At 40.7% G+C, this 19,266-nt stretch overlaps 1 protein-coding gene and 1 non-coding gene across 3 annotated transcripts; one reads left to right on the forward strand and one right to left on the reverse strand.

The window, feature by feature from the left end:
* The first annotated feature begins 12,399 nt into the window (after window positions 1-12,399).
* Window positions 12,400-17,183, forward strand: LOC131237022 (uncharacterized). 2 transcript variants are annotated; one of them, XM_058234641.1, is made up of 2 exons: window positions 12,400-12,559; window positions 15,663-17,183. In XM_058234641.1, exon 2 carries the CDS (start codon window positions 15,699-15,701, stop codon window positions 17,022-17,024), a length of 1,326 nt encoding a protein of 441 aa, XP_058090624.1. In that variant the 5' UTR covers window positions 12,400-12,559; window positions 15,663-15,698; the 3' UTR covers window positions 17,025-17,183. The 2 variants fall into 2 exon arrangements, with proteins under 2 accessions (XP_058090624.1, XP_058090627.1); XM_058234644.1 differs by having other exon boundaries at window positions 12,422-12,559; window positions 15,520-17,183.
* Window positions 17,184-18,393: 1,210 nt separating this feature from the next.
* On the reverse strand, window positions 18,394-18,500 carry LOC131223357 (small nucleolar RNA R71). The gene has a single exon (XR_009160396.1). It is a non-coding gene; the product is annotated as a small nucleolar RNA R71 (small nucleolar RNA).
* Between the last annotated feature and the right edge of the window lie 766 nt (window positions 18,501-19,266).

A 19,266-nucleotide genomic window follows, 5' to 3' on the forward strand; every position in this document is an offset into this window, starting at 1 on the left:
CCCTGACAAGCAATATTGGGTAGCGGCGAGATGGTATAGAAGACTACGTCTTACTTTTGAGAAGACAGGAACGAAGTTGGAAGGGTATGTGGATTTAGATTACGTAGGCAGTGTGGATTCCAGGAAGTTGACTTCAAGTTACTCGTTTGTACTAGTGGGTGGAGCAATTAGTTGGATGTCTATGTTATCCGACATGTGCTTGAGGAATGAGGTGTAACACTGAAGAAGATTCACACTAGCATGAATCCAGAAGACATAATCACCAAGGTTGTTCCTGGAGAAAAGTTCAAGTTCTGTGCAACTTCTTTGAGCTTGGCGATGGCGTAAAAGAAGAACGAAGTGTGCACAAGAAGCGTTGATTGAAGCTATGAAGCGATACAGAGATAAGAGAAGAGGTCAAGAAGCTACACGGTTAAAGATTGAAGACATAGTGGAGATTGTTGTAAAACAGATGTCTTAAATCTTAGTTCACCGAGATGCTTGACCAGTCGAGGGACTGACTCGATTAGTCGAAGGTCCCTTCGACTGGTCGAAGACAGTTCGACTCGACGTCCAGCAAAGATGTATTTGAGATTTTCGGGACGCTCAACCAGTTAAGGAATAGGCACGACCAGTCGAAGCCCATGCTCAACTAGTCGAGGGTTACGCAGACGGTGCGTAGTTTATGCGTAGACTGAGTAAATTTGAGGCGGTTTTTAAGAAGGTGCGTAAGTGGGGTTTCCCCATCTATAAATAGGAGTCCCTATGGCCATTCTCAGGTATTTTAAAGCTTTCTAAAGGAGTTTTTAGGGTTTCTAAAGGGTGTAGCAAGGGTGAGATTCGAGGTTGTTCGAATCGGTAAGTCTTTTCTCTTTGTAATTTTTATTTTCATAGTAGAATTTTGTCGCTTTGTGCCGTGGTTTTTTCTCGAAAGGGTTTTCCATGTTAAATCTTTGTGTTCTCTTGTCTCTTGTATTTGAGATTTTCGGGACGCTCAACTAGTTAAGGAATAGGCACGATCAGTCGAAGCCCAGGCTCAACTAGTTGAGGGTTACGCAGACGGTGCGTAGTTTATGCGTGGACAGGGTAAATTTGAGGTGGTTTTTAGGGAGGTGCATAAGTGGAGTTTCCCTATCTATAAATAGGAGTCCTTATGGCCATTCTCAAGTATTCTAAGGCTTTCTAAAGAGGTTTTTAAGTTTTCTAAACGGTGTAGCAAGGGTGAGATTCGACGTTATTCGAATTGGTAAGTCCTTTCTCTTTATAATTTTTATTTTCATAGTGAAATTTTGTTCCTTTGTGCCGTGGTATTTTCCTGAAAGGGTTTTTCACATTAAATCTTTGTGTTCTCTTGTGTTTGCTTGGTGTCATTAGATTGCTATCATAGATCCATATCTGTGTGATTCCGCATACCAAATCCCAACAGACACTACGAACTTGAAAAGCTACAAACCACCTAAGTGAAGAATTGTACATTGGAACCAAAGGCCTGTTTATTTTTTTTAAATTCCATTTTAAAATAATGTAGGTAGGTCATCAATATTATTTTTAATATTTATTTAAATAAATATAAATCAAAAGTCAAATGCATATGTAATAAAAGAAAAGAAAATGTATTTGTAATCATTAAAATTTTATATTATAAAATCTTAATCTGTATAATATTTTATAGTTAAAACAAGTAATGAAAGCATTTTATTATTATAATTAAAAATAGACGACACTATCATACAAGTATAACAAATTGTAATTGTTACACATTTTATTTCAATTATTGAGGTAATTGAAAAAACAAATACACCCTAAAAATTGTGGAGAATTTTTTGTACAATGAGAAAATTACAGATTTTGTTTTATAATGTATCGGGAAATAGTCTAATTAATGTGGACAATAATAATAGTAATAGTAAAAAGAGTCAGACCATGGTGTATTGTCGAATGAAATCAAACTACTAAAGAAAAGATGCACTTCCTAAAGGCATTACATTTTGATCTCGAGGCCGGATTCTTCCAAAAAAAGGATAGAGTGATGCAGCTGCATGTTTAATCATAAGCCCAGCCCATGTTCAGGCTCATTAGCTCACCAGATCAACCCACTAGCCCATTTTGACTATGTCTTTGGATGTTGCATGTGCACTTGGAGTTTTCCTTGGATAGATATTAGTCTCATAAGTAGTATTTTGTTATTTGGGTAATTTTCGATTTTCAGCCACCTCTAGGCTTACCTGCATCAAGGGTCACGCCCAACCCAACCCCGGCTAACTTTCAAACTAATATTGCTTTACTCAAGGAGAAAAACTTTGATACTGTGGCAGAATGTGATGGATGGTACACAGGCACTAAAAAATTGCATACATGGCATGAGTGTAACTTAAATCGTTTAGAAAGTAGGACCCACTTTAGATTTTTTTTTAAGCAATGAGAGATTTGGAGTGACGCTTTTAAATAGTTGATTAGTTGATAACTACTGGCTAGTTATCATGAAACGGAAACAACGGGTGGAATTCATCCAAAAAAAAAAAAAAAAAAAACAGGAATTTCATAACTCAAGATGAGTCTCAAATTTTTTTTCTTCATAATTAGTACACTATCTACTCATGAATATGTTTAAAAGGGTTTTGATATAACGTGGGGGACCAGCATCATAACTGCCATGTGGGGCCCTGGTTCCTACCATCAGATGGTACATGTGCAATCAATCAGGGCCATTCATTAGGTATTGTTCACTGCACCATGAACATACGATGTATAAAAAATCAGGGTCATCGATTGAACCACACATGTACATTAAGTATAGATCGTTGAACCTGGTTTCTAACCTCCATTTTTCTGATACAAATGTGATCTGTCTGATCACCTGACCAGAGCACGGGCATTAAACGGCGTAGATCAATCACAAATCTTCCATCTTAGGGTGGGAACTAGACCCTGCATGGTAGCTGTTCGGTGGGTCCCTTCTATCAAAACCTTGTTTTGTTTAGTGGGATAAGCCACTTATCTGCGGCAACCCTTGATTTACTGTTGTTGTTTTTTTTTTTTAAAACTGACTCGGCGCCTCAGTTGGTCAGAGTCAACTCGGATTGATGTAGAGCGGGTAGCGGACAGTTTCATGGCGATGGATCGGAAAAGGCTTAGTCGACGACAAAAGTGATCCAAACCATCGGACCTTAGATCGAGTGTATCTCGCAATCCGAAATGAGTTATTGGGTATAAAATATATAATTTTGAGGTGGAACGAACTACTTTGGCCAACTAACCCTGCTACACCACGTTGTGCAAGTCGAATTTGTGAAATACCCCTGAATTAAAGGTCATTTCCTTATTTTAAATCCATTTTTAATATAAATAGTAAGTTTTAGTTTGATTATAACTCTTCATCCATTGGGCTTTAGGAGTTAGGCCCAACGCATTCGTTTATTTCATTGATTAATCAATTTCAAACTTTATAGAATTTAATTTCTATTTTGCTTGCTTTCTTTTTTGTGGATTTGAGAAGCTTCTGTGCGAAGTCCAAAGAAGTTTCATGGATTCGGAACAGTTATCCTCTTGAGGAAGACGGTGCACGATCTCATTATGTTGATCCCTGTGTCATGGATGAGTCATATCCAGCTGGGTGAGCCGTCAATATCCTTGGCCACATCATTACTCATGCCGTCATCCGTCCATTGATTTTGGCATGGTCTCCCACTCCCACCTAATGAGTGGATGATTTTTGCATCAGGTGATCATCTTGTAGTGGGCCACATTGTTAAAGTCTCTTGATATACATTGATATAGGCGTAAATCAAGACTTCGCAAGTGTGCATGTAAGGCTGTTGATGTGCAGGGCCGGGGTTGTCTTTGGCCCAGATTTTCAACCGTTCGGGCCCACCTGTGGGATGGCCCATTGAAATGTGTGATTTTTCTTTCACGAACCAGACCCGTTTACGGGCCAGGCCGAAGTCGGCTTTGGCCCAGATCTTGAACTATTTGGGCCGGGCTTGCAGCGGGCCTTTTCAAAATCTCATTTTCCTAGGCCAGGGCGTGGCCCATAGACGGCTATAGCTGAAAATCATGCTGAGGCCCATTCAAGTGCCAGCCACACATTTGGGCATTAAGAAGAGGGAGTTTGCTGCAGAAGACACGTGGGACAATGGATGACCGTCAACCTAGTGGGCCCTAGACGTGGATTGGCCTTGGCTGGAAATCACATGAAGAGTGGACTTGAAACGGACGTAAGAGTAGAAACGGTTAATGGTCCAATCCAAGTGGGATTGCAAGATGGCTACAATTCATCCTTTCAACGTAATTTTTCTGCCGTGGGCCATCCACATATAAGACAAACTAGATGGTTCATTCTGTAATTGTTGGTCCCAATTGCCACGTGTCAGGTATTGGGTGATGAAAACCACTTCCTGGTCTGGCTCACTGGATCAGATTCGGGCTCTTTTGATCGTCTATTGGCTGTAGATGAAGGGTTGGAGATGAGGTTTGATGGTCCATTTGAACATTTTCTTTGCTTCGCTTTCTCGGTGGGCTACGTCCCAGCCTCCAACACCAGAGCAGAACTTTGGGCCGTTTACGACGGCATAGCCCTCTGCTTGGAGTTTGAACTGGGATTCCTGGTTGAAAAGAATTGGCAAGCTGAGGTCTTTCAGGTCCTTCAAATTCAGCCGTGTGCTAGGAGAAGGAAGCAGCCCGGCATATGGAATGGCCTGATTGGGGTCGGAGCTTCAAATTTCTCTCCTAGCCCATCATATATCTGATCTTCCACCGATTATTAGAGGCTTGATTCTTCTAGACAAGGTGGGCCTCGGTGCAGTTCGCAAGACCAATTATCTTTCCGTCCAATCCTAGACTACAGTTCCATATGTATATTTTCCTTTTTATGATAGGTCATGGCCTGGGCTTGCTCATATCCCCTTGGCTCGAATGTAAAGGCTCATTTTCATGGAATATACTCCCCATCCTTCTGGGGCTTTTGTTAAAAAAAAAAAAAAAAAAAAAAAAAAGCAACCTAAAATGTCATGTTCAAATGGGTGGTGCGAAAAAATCAATATTAAATGGGGAATGTACGGTGATTATGTGCGTTCTAGCCGTGTGAGGCCCACAAACCATCCGTTAGATGCGCTTCCCCAGTGGGAATTCGTAAATGGAGTACACCAACCATCATACAGGTGGGCCACAGAGAAGGGAACGATGGGGCCATTGGGAGGAAGATACCTACAATGGAAACTTTCATATAAAATGTGGGGTCCACCATACGTATATATGTCATCCAAGCCATTCATCAGGTGAGTCCCACCAGGATGAAGGAACATGCTGAAACTCAAGCCATTCCGAAACTTAGGTGGGCCACAACAACTGAATATATATAGGTTTCTTGCATGATTCTACATCATTCCCTGAGTGATGTGCCCGACCTGAGTTTTTATATCCGGATGATTCTTGTGATGTATGCTGACCATGGGAGGTGCACCAAATGCACGGCTTGGATTCCACATACACCACCGGTGGGCCCATATAGCTTGAAAGCATGGTAACTAACTTACCATAGGTTGGAACGTACAGGCCCAAAGATAAAAAGATGTTTCTATATTGGTTTCCACTAGGCTTATTCTATTCCCATTATATATCACTTTATATATGAAACCTCATCCATGAAGTGGGTCCCATCAAAGTCTAAGTGACCCATCTCCATCCCTATAGTGACACTTGGCCATAACCTCTTGGAGCTACCTCTATACATGTAGATTCCACCTGGCCCACCCTTGTGTCATTAAGGACATCATCAATCAATTATTCTAACTAAACAATAGATTTGAATGCTGTTAGAGCTCATATGACCTTTAAACATTCTCCACTTGCTAATTAACAATCACTAAAGGCTATGGCACGTGCATCAAAAGAAAGGGAGAGTTTGGATGAGTGAATCAAAAGAAAAAGAGAGAGATAGGACGACAGAATGGCCGGTGGGCGTCCCTATCTCATTGTTTTGGAGAAGAGATCCCTTCTCAATCTCGACCATATATACAACAATATTGATTAAAAGAAAAATAAAAAAGTACAAACTGAAACAAAAAGATATTTATGATTTTCTTTCAGTAATGTTTATAAATTCACACTAATTTATTATGCTCAAAGATTTTAAGAAAAAAAGAAAAGAAAGACAAAAAATCTTATGATAGAAAATATATTATCACGAAAGAAATAGGGTTTATATAAAACACTTTAAAAAGATAAAATTATCCTCCTACTCCTGTGTTAGTTGAATGAACAGTACATATCGATAATCAAGTTTTACATATCCTAACAATAAAAACCACCGACCAATGATATTATATATAGTCCAGATGAAATAAGTTTGTGATAGCTTTTGGCGTGGCTTGAATTGATATTGAATAAGTATATTAGAGAAAATATTTAAAATAGTTGAAACTTGGACAGGTTCGATCAGTTGACATTCAACCCACGCCCAACCCAACCTTACAAAGAGCCGTTCTAATGCCCCGACTTAGCTTGAGCTAGCTAAGCCAACCTAATGCAAGGTAAATGAGTATTCAACCCTAACCCAACTAAGGTTTGAATCAAGTTGAGTCTAGTTAGGTTAGGTTGCGTTGGGTTAGGGGTAGAATCTTGACCACATGTTGTTAAGCACATGATTGTATTTAACCTTAATTTACCAAAATGCCATTAGAGATAGTTGTGCTTGGATTGGTTTGGATTGTGTCTGGTTGTTGGAAGCCTCAATCCAAGCCCAACCGGATTGGGACGTTGGTTTCCAGCTCGAGCCTAAACCCAATTGCTAAAGTTTGGGTTGGGCAGTCGGGTCCTGGTTGTGCCTGACCCAAGTTGCACCCCATTAGCCTGTCATGGCCTCAAAATGAGGCTGATAGAATTATTAAGTGGGTCACACTTGTATGAAGAAATTGGATAGTGGGATTAAAAAGAAGAAAAATAAGAATGGTCCATATTCAACATACATATGTAATCAACCTGATGAAAAGGCTTTCATGAATATTGTTCATGTGTGAAACCATCAGATTAATGGTCTAGATCTTGTGCAGTAGACATGTTGGTGGATGCATTGCAGACTGCATTTTCCATCTCTCATCTGCAGCATTACTCAGTGGGGCATTCCAAAAAGCTCCCTAGTGGACCTATGAACCCAAAATCCACGAGGTTGAGAGATCTTTTATATTTTCTAATTTTAGAGATTTTTGAGGCATGGACCATCCAAGGGGGGACTCGATCCCTGAATTCTAGAAGCCTGTTGATGACTACATAGCTAATGAAATCTTTTGTTCTTATTTATATTCTATGAAAAGATGAGTGGTCCACAGGAACTTGGTATGTCCGGCCAATGTATCAATTATTGTAGATATGCAAAATCCTTGCAAAAAGGGGACCACAAGATGAAGATTACGAAAGTTAAGCTCAACAACTCATTAAGTGGACCACAACAGCACATTGACTTGTACCATTGGATATCCATTGATTTCAATCGCAGTGGGCCTCCTTCATGTGGACCAACCTGATGTTTTCCCTTGATTCTTTATGGTGTAACCACCTTTTTCACGGTTCAGATTTTCTAAGGAAGTAATACGTTGGTGAGAAAGACGAGGCTGTATCTGAAAGTTACCATAAAGAGACAGCATGTGAGGAGTCAAAGAACAACCATCTCTCACCGTCCAAGGTCAGTGGGCCAGCGCACAATAATTTCAGTATAGGATTTTCAAATCACCACAGAGATACATGCTAGCTAGGATTTCTCTCCACATTGAGTTGGCTTGAGTTAGACTCGGGTTGGGTCTCATATCTATGATGGGCCACTTAACTTATTTATTAAACGACTTGAAAATCTAAATTCTAACTTAACTCATTTATCTATAAATGAGTTATAACTCAAAACAAGCTCAATTGGATAGGAAGCAACAGCTGGCCAACAAATCTATATAAACGCTGAAGGTGCAGGTTTGGATTATAAATCCCTCCATGGGCTTCATATATTTCTTTTTGCATCTATGGAAGCTTGCTCTTTTGGTCTTGATGCATTGATCCCAATGGGCTTCGAGAGATCTTAATAATATTATAGGTAGTGTACACCAATCTTTTTAAAAAAATAAAAATTAGAACCTTACACACTTGTCTCATTTAATTAAAACATAATTTTAATTTTATATAAAAATATAAACATATTAACTACATATTTAAAATTGCTAATTAATATAAAATTAAAATTTTATTATAATCTACATTCTAATTTATCAAAATTAAATTTAGAGCCTTTTTATTATCATATTATAGTTAGCATCTAACAAGAAAACAAGATATATATGAGTCATATCCATAATTCAATGTTGCGGAAACATATCCTGAACTTTATAACTTATATGAGACATGAGTTCATCTAGCCTTGAATTTTTAGATTGGGTCTAAGTTGAGTTGGCAGGTTAGCTTAAGTTTTCATGAGCACGCTGCGATCCAAAACTAGTGATGTGGCTGCGATGACACTGTTCATATGTTTTGTCGGCTTATTTTATGGCACCATCCCAAAAATGAAGAACTAAATTTCAAGTGGACAACTTCAAAAGAGATGGTGGCTGTTGAAATCTCCCCGTGCTAAAAACTTTCTATGGACTTGGATGGAAGGGAAAAACAAATACCAATTTGATCCAAAACTTTTGTGCCCACGGAAGGTCCTTAATGGTTAATAATCATTGTTTTGTATGGTGTGGTCCACTTAAACTTTGTATTTGCTTTATTTAACTGGAAAAACGATGTAGAGTGAATCACGTACAATTTCATAGTCAAGATAGACTAGAAAAGGCCCGATCGGAGGGATAAATAATTTGAATCGTCGGAATCTTAAAACGGGCTTATCTTGCAAATCAGAATGAGTTATCCGATGTGTCAGATATGATTTTGGGGTAGGAGAAGCTACTTTAGCCACCCAACCTGCTATGGCGGGTTGGCCACGTTGAATTTGCGAGATTTCATCAGATCGATAGTTGAAATCCCATTTTATTTTTGTTTTTACTATTTATAATAAGTTCTAATTTGATTATAACTCGTCATTCGTTGGGCTTTAGGAGTTGTGTCCAATATGCAAAGTGTTTAGAAAAATTACGAGAATAGCATGGTTAAGCCAAATCGGACAGTTACTATTTTCGGCTAAAAACCATGATGTCTAGTAAGTCACAATTTCTTAGAGTTTTAGTTATTGTTTGATTTCGAAACTTCTTCTAGGGTTCATGTCGCTATTTAAGAGGTTCTAAGCTCGCTTTGTCTATTTATTTAAATCATCAATCAATTTATTATGAATTTCTAAAAATTATTTTTATTTTCTTTGTAAATTCGAGGCAACTATGTGAGGAGTCTAGTGAAGTTATGTGAATTCGGAATAATTACCCCCCGTGGAAGACGGTGTTCAACCTTGTCGGAGGAAATTGTTAGATATACCGAAAAATAAAAATAAAATAAGGTTTAATTATTTGGTTTTACTAGGCTGAATCACGTAAAATATATGTTGTCCTTAAAGTGTGATTTGCCCCATTATCAATGGTTGATGGGTTATATGCGAATTACTTATAGGATAAGACAAGCCTATCTGGATTCGATATGCATCAATCATAAAGGGTCTACTTAGGAACAATTCAACGCATGAAATTTTCTGACAGAATCAAACCGTAGATGTATTTATAATATTCTACGAAGGGGATGCTATCTGAAGAATTTGATGGAAGGGGAGAGATGTGTGTTTAAGTTGATGGGATTTAGATTGGAATGGTTCAGTTTACATAGGCAATAAAGAGCAGATTGTTACTAGGTGGCCATCAATGGTTCAGAACGTTTGAAATATGTTTTTAACTGTTGATCATTAATTTGAGCTGTTTTTAGCCGTTGGATCGAAAGATTTGAACGTTGGATCATCATGGCCCATGCGTTTTTGGACAATTGAGGGTTTAAAGGTTGCTAGCCGTTTAAAAAATGATTGACCGTTTCGGATTAATAATCTGACCGTTCTCAGTCGCCTTTAAAACCTTGATTCATTTTAAACCCATCGTACCTACGCTCATAGTAGCCCACTCGCACTGCGATCGCACCATCTCGCAACGGGTCGTATAAAGTTGTAAGGGAGTGACCACTTTGTAACATGATGCACATGTGTGAAAGTGCAGAGTATGCCAATTATCATCATTACAGTCACACTGGCAATGACTACGCATACGTTGAATTGTTCCTCATCACATCTATGCATGCGTAGAAAAAAACAGATGGATGGCATACACAATGCATACACAGGACCCTAGTGTTGGGGTCGCACAGAAAAAATGCAACATAAGGTCGGGTCCACATGTTCTGATAATCCAGATCGATGGATTGCTGCACCTAACCATGGACCGATCATGTCTTAAAAGTCACGTAGGCTTGAAAATCCTAGTAGCAATCTTTGAACTCTTTTCAGTTGAATGTGGACCGTTGCTTTGTTTTTCTTCTTAACCGTCTATTGACAGGCCACTTGTTAAAAGGTTATAATTGTTGTGTAAAGGAGATCTTTTCGGTACGCATCCACTGTCGGCAATAGACAAGTGGCCTTAAATCTTGATGGCCGTAGCGTGGGGCCCCAATTGCAATAGTTGAAGGAAAAAAAATAAAAAAAATCCTTGAAAACCTGTCTCATTAAGCTGGAATTACAGACCCTGACAAAGGTCATGAACGGTATGATCGGGCGCACCGTTTATACAAGTCAGGCCCACAGATCACTTATCTATTGGCCCCCACCATTGATGGGTCATTATCTAAAATCTCAATTACGAAGCAACGGTCCATATCGAGCTGAGAAAATATCCAAGATTGACGGTTCTCATCTTCTAAATTTGGAAATTTTTAGGGAATGGTCGAACCACCGAGGGACCCATCAGACTAGTGGCCTGGATCACTAAACCGAGGGCCCCATTTGCACAAAATGAAAAACCTTTAGTGCAGTGCATATATTCGGGTGGAAGATCATATATAGATATTGTTCACCCTTTAAGAAGAGTAATATAATACACGACCGAACTCTCCCTATAATATGCGGGTTTTGTACTCCAACAGATGGGCCCGTGGGTCAGCAATCCAGACCATTTTTTTTTTTTTGGTTCCCAATGTTGATAGACCGCTCATAAAAAAAAAAAAAAAAAAATCTGCTTTATTTGATGATCATATCCTTGGATCTTGTCCACCATATTCATGTGCACGTCCACCAGACACATGGCTAACATCCAGTCAATCCAAACCATCCAGCTGGTGGACCACACTATGAATCTTCATAACCGAAAATCACAATAACCAGACAGCCGTTAGCTCCCAGTCAACGAGAGTTTTTTTAAAATGATTTTTTCTCACCGTCCATATAATGCTAATCAATCGAAAGATGGATTGCGTCCTACCCTCGCCTGTCTCCAGCCGGGAACGGGCAGCAGCTTTGAGTGGCCACCGTGATGTATGGGGCTTATCCACACCGTCCATTCATAGAAGGCAGCAGTGATAATGATTCTAACCGTTGAAACTTTTCTAGAGCCCACCGTGATGTTTATTTTCCATCCAATCTATTCATAAAGTTACGTAGAACTGACAGAAGAGAAAACACAAATATCATCTCCATCCGAAACTTCTGTGGTCCCAAGAAGTTTTCAACGGTAAGAGTTTAATCCCCATTTTGTAGTCCACTTGAGCCTTTGATTTGCCTCATTTTTGGGTTGACATACTGAAATTATACGTAAAAATGGATGGACGGTATGGATAAGACTCATACATCACGGTGGCCACTCAAAGCTGCTGCCCGTTCCCAGCCGGAGACGGGCAGGGTTAGGACGCAATCTGCGTCCAAATATCTGGACCACCCAATCAGTTTGATGTCTGTGCCAGTTCCATCCATCAAAGAACCTGCAATTTGGACGGTCAAGATTGTAACCAATGTCTGCCACGTGTACGCCTGGATGTTACTGCATGAACCGAGCGACAGCACAAATTTCATTTCTCGAAATGATGACACACGTGACCCGAAAATAGAGCGCGTGCGCACCACTGCGCCTCGTGCCGAAAAAATCGTCGTGGCTACGGCTAAGCGCACCATGAAATAAGCAACGTGGGACCCACCTCTCAGCATCATACAGCCGGCCATCTAACCTCCTCCCCTAAAAAGGTAAACCCTCTAAATGACCCTTGGCCCGAGGATCTGCACAATATACTATGGTTTTCATCTTGAACAAACGAAACCTACAGCACAGTATCTATACCGCTGATCTGTTAGACCCCAAAATGAACGTCTATAATTCTACCATAGATAATATTTTCGGGTTATGGTCCATCCACGGTGTGGTCCAAACCAATGGTTTAGATTTATAGAAAATAAGTCCACTTGTACAAACCGAAGACCCGAGTATAGTACTTATGTCCTCGGGTCGAGCATCGTATAATTCCTCACAACCATTTCCAATTGAACCTCTCTGTCTCTCTCTCATCTTCCTTGTTTTCATAGGAAATTGAAGCCATTTCTCTGAAATTCTCCTCTGGAAATCTCGAAAGCAGCAATCTACGATCCATTTCATTCCAAGTGAGTAACAAACTCACATGTATTGCTTACTATCTAGTTTGAGAATTCATATATTTTCCGTCATTTTCTAACAAAATATCCTTCTATTATTATCAATTTTCTTATATTTTTGGGTTTTTGCTTAGATGGCTGGTTGAGATTTCATGATATCTGATCGCTTTCGTGATGGGTTTCATTTAAATTTGCTATTTTTGCTGAGATTATTGGGATTTTTTTGGTGGATTGTTGAGTTTTATGGATTAGCTTTGATACTCTGTCAGAGGGGAAGAGATGATACTCAGGGGCTTCGCAATTACTTAGTAATTGCTGAAGTGGCATACAAGTAATTCAAATTAAATCGTCCAAATCATTGGTACTAGTTTATATATACCATGAACCAAAAATTATGTTTATTTGATTATCTGACCATCGGATTGTTGGACATTTATTGTACGGTAAGAAATGAGAAATATCCAATGGTTCTATTTCAACGAATTATCCACGAAATCACAGATTAGGATTACTAAACCAATCTGATTTTGTGAGACATTAGTTTCCACAATTTAGTCGGTTTTGTTTGAGTCATCGCATGCCACGTGTACAAATTCTGAGTGCATGCGTATCAAGTGTCATAATCTGCAGAGTATCACACAACTTCCCTTTCTCTAGCGAGAGAGACTGGCGTATCCATTTCCTAAATGGTGGTGATGGATACACCGGAGCGATTTCGAACAGGCCGTGACCGTGGGACCGACATTGATGTATATATATATTGTATATCCACACCGTCCATCCGTTTTTTCAGCTTATTTTATGGTATGGATCGAAAAATGAAGCAGATCCAAGTCTCAGATGGACCACACCGAAAGAAACAGTGGTGATTGAATGGTTGTGGACCACAATAGTTTTGGACTAGGCTGATATTTAGGTTTCCTTTCATCTACGTCTGCGTGACCTTATCAACAGGTTGGATGGAAAACAAACATCCCGGTGGCTGCTAGAAGTTTTTAATAGTGGGCGTTCAATCACCACTGTTTCTTTCGGTGTGGTCCACCTGAGATTTTGATCTGCTTCATTTTTAGATAAAACGCATGCATCACGTGGCCCCCTCAGAGCTCTATCCTGTGCCGAGCTCGGGACAGGCGTCGTTTGTAGCCAATCCACGTCCTTGACCCTTCTTTTTAACACGGGAGTGGATTAGGTGTCATCAGGGTAATGTTAACCCTTTCCGTGGGCCCACCTTGATGATGTAGTGTATATCAAAACCGCCCATCAGTTTTCTCAGCCCATTTTAAGAGTACTTCAAACAATTAAGTAGATCTAAATCTCAAGTAGAGCACTGCACGAGAAATAGTGGTGATTGAACGTCCCACCATTAAAATCTTGTTAGGGCCCACCGTATGGTTTTCATAATGTTTATTTGCCAACCAGACCCGGATGAAGATAAAATATAGAGATCAGCTTGATCCAAAAACTTTCGTGACCCACAAAAGCTTTTAATGGTCACTCACTACTTTTTCTAGTGGTGTGGCCCACCTGATATTTGGATCTGCTTAAGGTTTGGGATTGCAGTTTAATGCGATGGAAAAACAGATGAACGGCGTGGATATACAAGAAATACATCAAAGTAGGCTCCACACAGTCAGGGTAACACCTAATCCGCTCCCTTTAACTCGAGGGTGGACGACTATTCATCCGTCGCATTCATGCACGTGGATCCGGACCCTAAAAATCTTGGCCCCGCTGCGGATGGATCATGGCATCACAATGACGCGGATAGGACGATCTTTCCCACGAGGATCATCTTCTTTTCATCCGTCACCTTGATGGGCACCGATTGGATGGTTAGGATGGTCAGGTCAGTGTGTTTTTCATACGCGATAAATCATAGTGCAGCCCACCACTGGAACGGACCAAATTAACGGATCGTACGCGACCGGAAGGTCCGCTGGTGGACTCTACTAGGATTTTGGTGGTGTCGGGCTCTGTGGGGCCCACCGTGATGTAAATGTTTTATATCCACGCCATCAATAATTTTTGCCAGCTCATTGTAGTGCGTGAGCTAAAAAATGAAGCAGATCCAAAGCTCAAGTGGACCACACCACAGAAAACAGTGGGGATAATAACCCCACCGTTGAAACCTTTTTAGGGCCCACTGTAATGTTTATTAGCCTTACAACCTGTTGATAAGGACACACAAGCCTGGATGAAGGGGTATGACAAATATCAGCTTGATCCAAACCTTTTGTGACTCACAAGAGTTGTTTGTGGTAGGCTTTCAATCACCACTGTTTCCTGTGGTGTGGTCCACTTGACTTTTGATGTTTGGGCTCATTCACTTAAATAAGCTGAAAAAACAGATGGACGGCGTGGATAAGACTCTTACATCACGGTGGGCCCCACATAACCCAACACCACCTCCCTCTGTTTCCCACGAATACCTGTTGTCCGCGGCAGGTACAACAGCCGAAATCATGTGGGTGCCACCGTGTTACGTGTGTGACATCCACTCCATCCAACAAGTGCGCCCTCAATTTTTCTTTATTGCTGCAAATGTCTTGGGTGGACCGCACGGTAAGAGCCGCACTGTCTTGGGTGAGGCGGGACGCAAGTAATCAGCTCCGGGCCCACGTCCTAACATGAGCTGGCTCAACTAAGGCTGGTAATGGGCCTGGCCTGGCCTTTCAGACATAGCCCATCCATAAATGGGTTTTGGATCGTTAGATGGTGGTTGTAACTTGTAAGTGGCCCTGCAGGAACAAAAAACAAAAAGAAAGAAGAAAAAGCAGCATTATTCGATTGATCATGATATAGTATTTCGATTTGATATTTTCAATCACATTGTAGAGGATTTATATGACACCCGATCTGCGTCGTCCATTTTCATTTCTGACAACTGGGGAAAATTTTTAAGTAATCCTGACCATTGGTCTTTTGCGTGACTTGTCCCAACTGGATTACCGAACCAATCCCACTTTCAGAGTTGAAATCCGGATCTACTGTACAGAAATTGGTGTCGGGCATATAAACCACTTTTACAAATGCTCATCTACGAACATTCGTTTTTTGAGTTGTTGAGAGGCACCAACATCCTACTAATCGGAATCTGACCCAATTCTCTCAGGCAACTCGTGTGTCAGATTTCCCTCTCCCACCAACAATGTCCTCCCACCACCCATCTGAACTAGACACTGCACCGGGCTCCGTCACCTCATCCCCTCGCTCAGATCATCACCGATGGCACCCGGACGATGCTCCACCATCCCGCATCCGCTTCATGTGTAGCTTTGGCGGCCGCATCCTCCCTCGTCCCCATGATAACCAGCTCCGCTATGTTGGTGGTGACACCCGCATGGTATCCGTCCATCGCTCCACCACTTTCACAGCCCTCCTCTCCAAGCTCTCCAAACTCTCCAACACCCCTGACATTACCCTCAAATACCAGCTCCCCAATGAAGATCTTGACTCCCTTATCTCCGTCACCACCGATGAAGACGTTGAAATCATGATGGAAGAGTACGATCGCCTCCTTGCACAGACCAATGGATCCAATTTGAAAACTGCCCGCCTCCGCATCTTTCTATTCCCATTGCGATCGCCCACTAGCAGCATCAGCTCCATCTTAGATGGATCATTGAAGCGCGAGCACTGGTTCCTCGACGCACTCAATGGTGGATTGGAACGTGGCCGGTCGGAAGTCTCTTCCATCATGTCTGAAGTCCCAGACTATCTCTTTGGCCTTGATAATTCAGATGAGATGAAATCGAAAGCTCGTGCAATTCTCTCTGAAAATTTATCAGTTTTATCAGACCCTGGCTCGCCAGCCCCACCAGCATCATCACCATATTGTTCGACATCATCCGCCATTCCCGATCTTCCGCTGGTCAAGACCAAACCCGGAATCCAAACACCAAGTGAAATGAGAGATACCCAGATTGAAAGAGAACCGTCCATTCCTCAGCCAGTTGGGCCAGCTGGGGTTGGCGGTAATCACCTCTGGCATTACTTGCCTGAATCTCAATTACCTGGGCCCACTGTACATCAGGTCCCAGTGTACTATATCCAGGCCGGAAACCTCCCCGTCCGACCTGTTCCAATGCAGGTACCGTATGTGCAGAGAGTTGCACCGCCAGCGTCTGCAGTGGGTCAGATTCCACAACCGACCATGGGTCAGATTCCAGCACCGACTATGGGTCAGATACCAGTAGGTTTCCGACATCAAGTTCCAGGCCAGGTGTTTGGTGGAGGAGTTCCGGTTGCGCGGCCTGGGGATATGCGGCCAGTTGCGGCAGTGGAGGCTTACGATATTCCGACGGGCGTGATGGGAGCGGACGGCATGATGCAACAGGTATACTATGCAACTGCGAGGAATCCCGGCATGATTCCGGGATATCCGACGGCTGGGATTCCGATGGGGCAAGAGTTGCAGGGGAATAATGTAGTTAGTACGGAGATGCAGATTGGTAAGACTTCTCAGGCCCTTTGAGGGCTTGGATTCTGTTTGCTTTTGAAACGGTTATTTCAGGTATTGCCGTTTTGTCTTTTTTACGGTTGATGTTGATTGCGTGTAATTGTTTTTTGTTTTTTTTTCGTATTTGGATTGGATTGAATGTGTGTATATATTTTCAAAGATGATTGGATTGGACGTGTATATATACTTTCAAAGAAACATGTTCTATGGTGTGTAATTGATGGGAGAAAATTCCTTAATTTATAACCATACACGTGGCATGCGATAAGATAAATTCACTATTTGTTATCCTTCTGTACAATGATATGATTCGCTACGTTTAAGATAGAAACTTATGCATGAGCACCGGCATTTCTAATTTATATAAACAACACACACTTGATGAAGAGCCTGGGCCCCCAGCAAAACATAATTCCTTTACACTGTGCAACACTACTTATCTTATCTTAGTTCTACCTTTTAGGTATTTCACTTGGATGTAAATATCTACGACGTACCGTCGTCAAATCCCTGATTACATCCTGTTGACTATCCACTTCTATTATTTATTCATACAGAAGATTGCAAATATTTATCTTTTATTTATCTTTGCTTATTTTGTTTCCTCACTAATTGTACTAAGCTTCATTATAAATCAATAAAATCGATAATTATACCTTTAATTTTTAATTATTTCATTTCATTATTATATCATTGAGAAACGTAAGGTATACTGTCTCTGTCAAGAGAAAAGTTCTTAACTCAAGGCGAAAGGAATCCATTTAGAAGGAATAAACCTCTCTTTCTAAATTGCTTGGTCGATGTAATATTGGTAGTTGGATAGTTTTGTTAATAGTCTTAGGTTCGAAACTATGATTGATTTGAAGCTTGGAGTTGCAACCATTCAATCAAATTTGAGTCAAGTATGACTATAGCATGCCACCACCATCCTCATCGTACACATTTGACTAAATACGAACCATTAGTTAACACATGTGACATTATGCTGGATTGAATAGCAATAAGTGGCCATCAAATAACTAGTGGAGGGAGGACTTTACATGAACATCTACACCCTGAAAGATAAACTTTACCATCTTGCATAGTGTTCCCTGCTCACATAGGGAACATTGATTTTAAACCAGGTGTGATTCAATTAATTCCTAAATTTCATGGCTTAGATTCTGAAAGCCCCTACTTGCACCTCAAGGACTTTAAGGAAGTAATTGCAACGTTACAAGTAAACAATGGCAATAGGGATGTACTTAAGCTTAGGTTATTCTCATTTTCTCTAAAGGATCGGGCCAATGCATGACTCAACTCTCTAAGACCTAATACCATCACTTCATGGCAAGCCTTAAGTAGAGAGTTTTTGAAAAAATTCTTTCCCGAGCACAAAATAAATGCACTAAAACAAGAAATCATGTCATTATCCCAAAAAGAGAATGAACTATTTTTTCAAGCTTGGAAGCGCTTCAAAGACATTCTAATTACTTGTCCACATCATGGTTATGAACCATGGCACGTGATTGATGTTTTCCGAAAGGGGATCACTATGGATACTTGTCAGTTCATAGAGATGATGTGTGGTGGAACCTTTCTTGACAAAGATCATAATGAGGTTTGGAATTTTCTAGATATGTTAGCAGAGAATATGCAGACATGAGATGTCTCTGCTAAATCAGACCAAACTAGACCCATTCCTAGAGAGAGAGCAGGAATGTATGTCTTAAGAGAGGAAGACGAACTTAATGCAAAATTCGCTACATTGGGTAGAAAGGTCGAAGCCTTGGAAATTAGGAAGGTTGATATGGTTAAAGCAAATACTTCTTTAGATAATTTTTGTATCATTTGTGGTGGTACAGACCATGACACAAATGATTGTCCAATAATCTCAGTTGTACAAAATATCACGCATGAGCATGATCAAGCAAATGCTATAAATAATTACCAAAGGTCAGTTATGCAACCAATGGGAAACACGTACAATCCAAATTGGCGTAACCATACTAATCTTAGTTGGAGGAATAAACCACAAATTAATGCGCCCAATGCACCTCAAATGCCTCCACAAAATAACTTCTTTGAGGCACCTAACAATGCACCATATGTGCCCCCACCAAAGCGATCATTTGTGGAAGATGCATTGACCACATTCATGAACTCTTAAGTTCAAATGAATCAGTCTCTAATCCAATCAAATCAAGAATTAAAGACAGCTGTGGCTAAGATTAAGACTCAACTAAATGCTAGGAAAAAAGGCACCCTTCCTTCTCAA

Source organism: Magnolia sinica, chromosome 1 (genome assembly GCF_029962835.1).
Source record: "Magnolia sinica isolate HGM2019 chromosome 1, MsV1, whole genome shotgun sequence".
NCBI classification, from domain to species: Eukaryota; Viridiplantae; Streptophyta; class Magnoliopsida; order Magnoliales; family Magnoliaceae; genus Magnolia; species Magnolia sinica.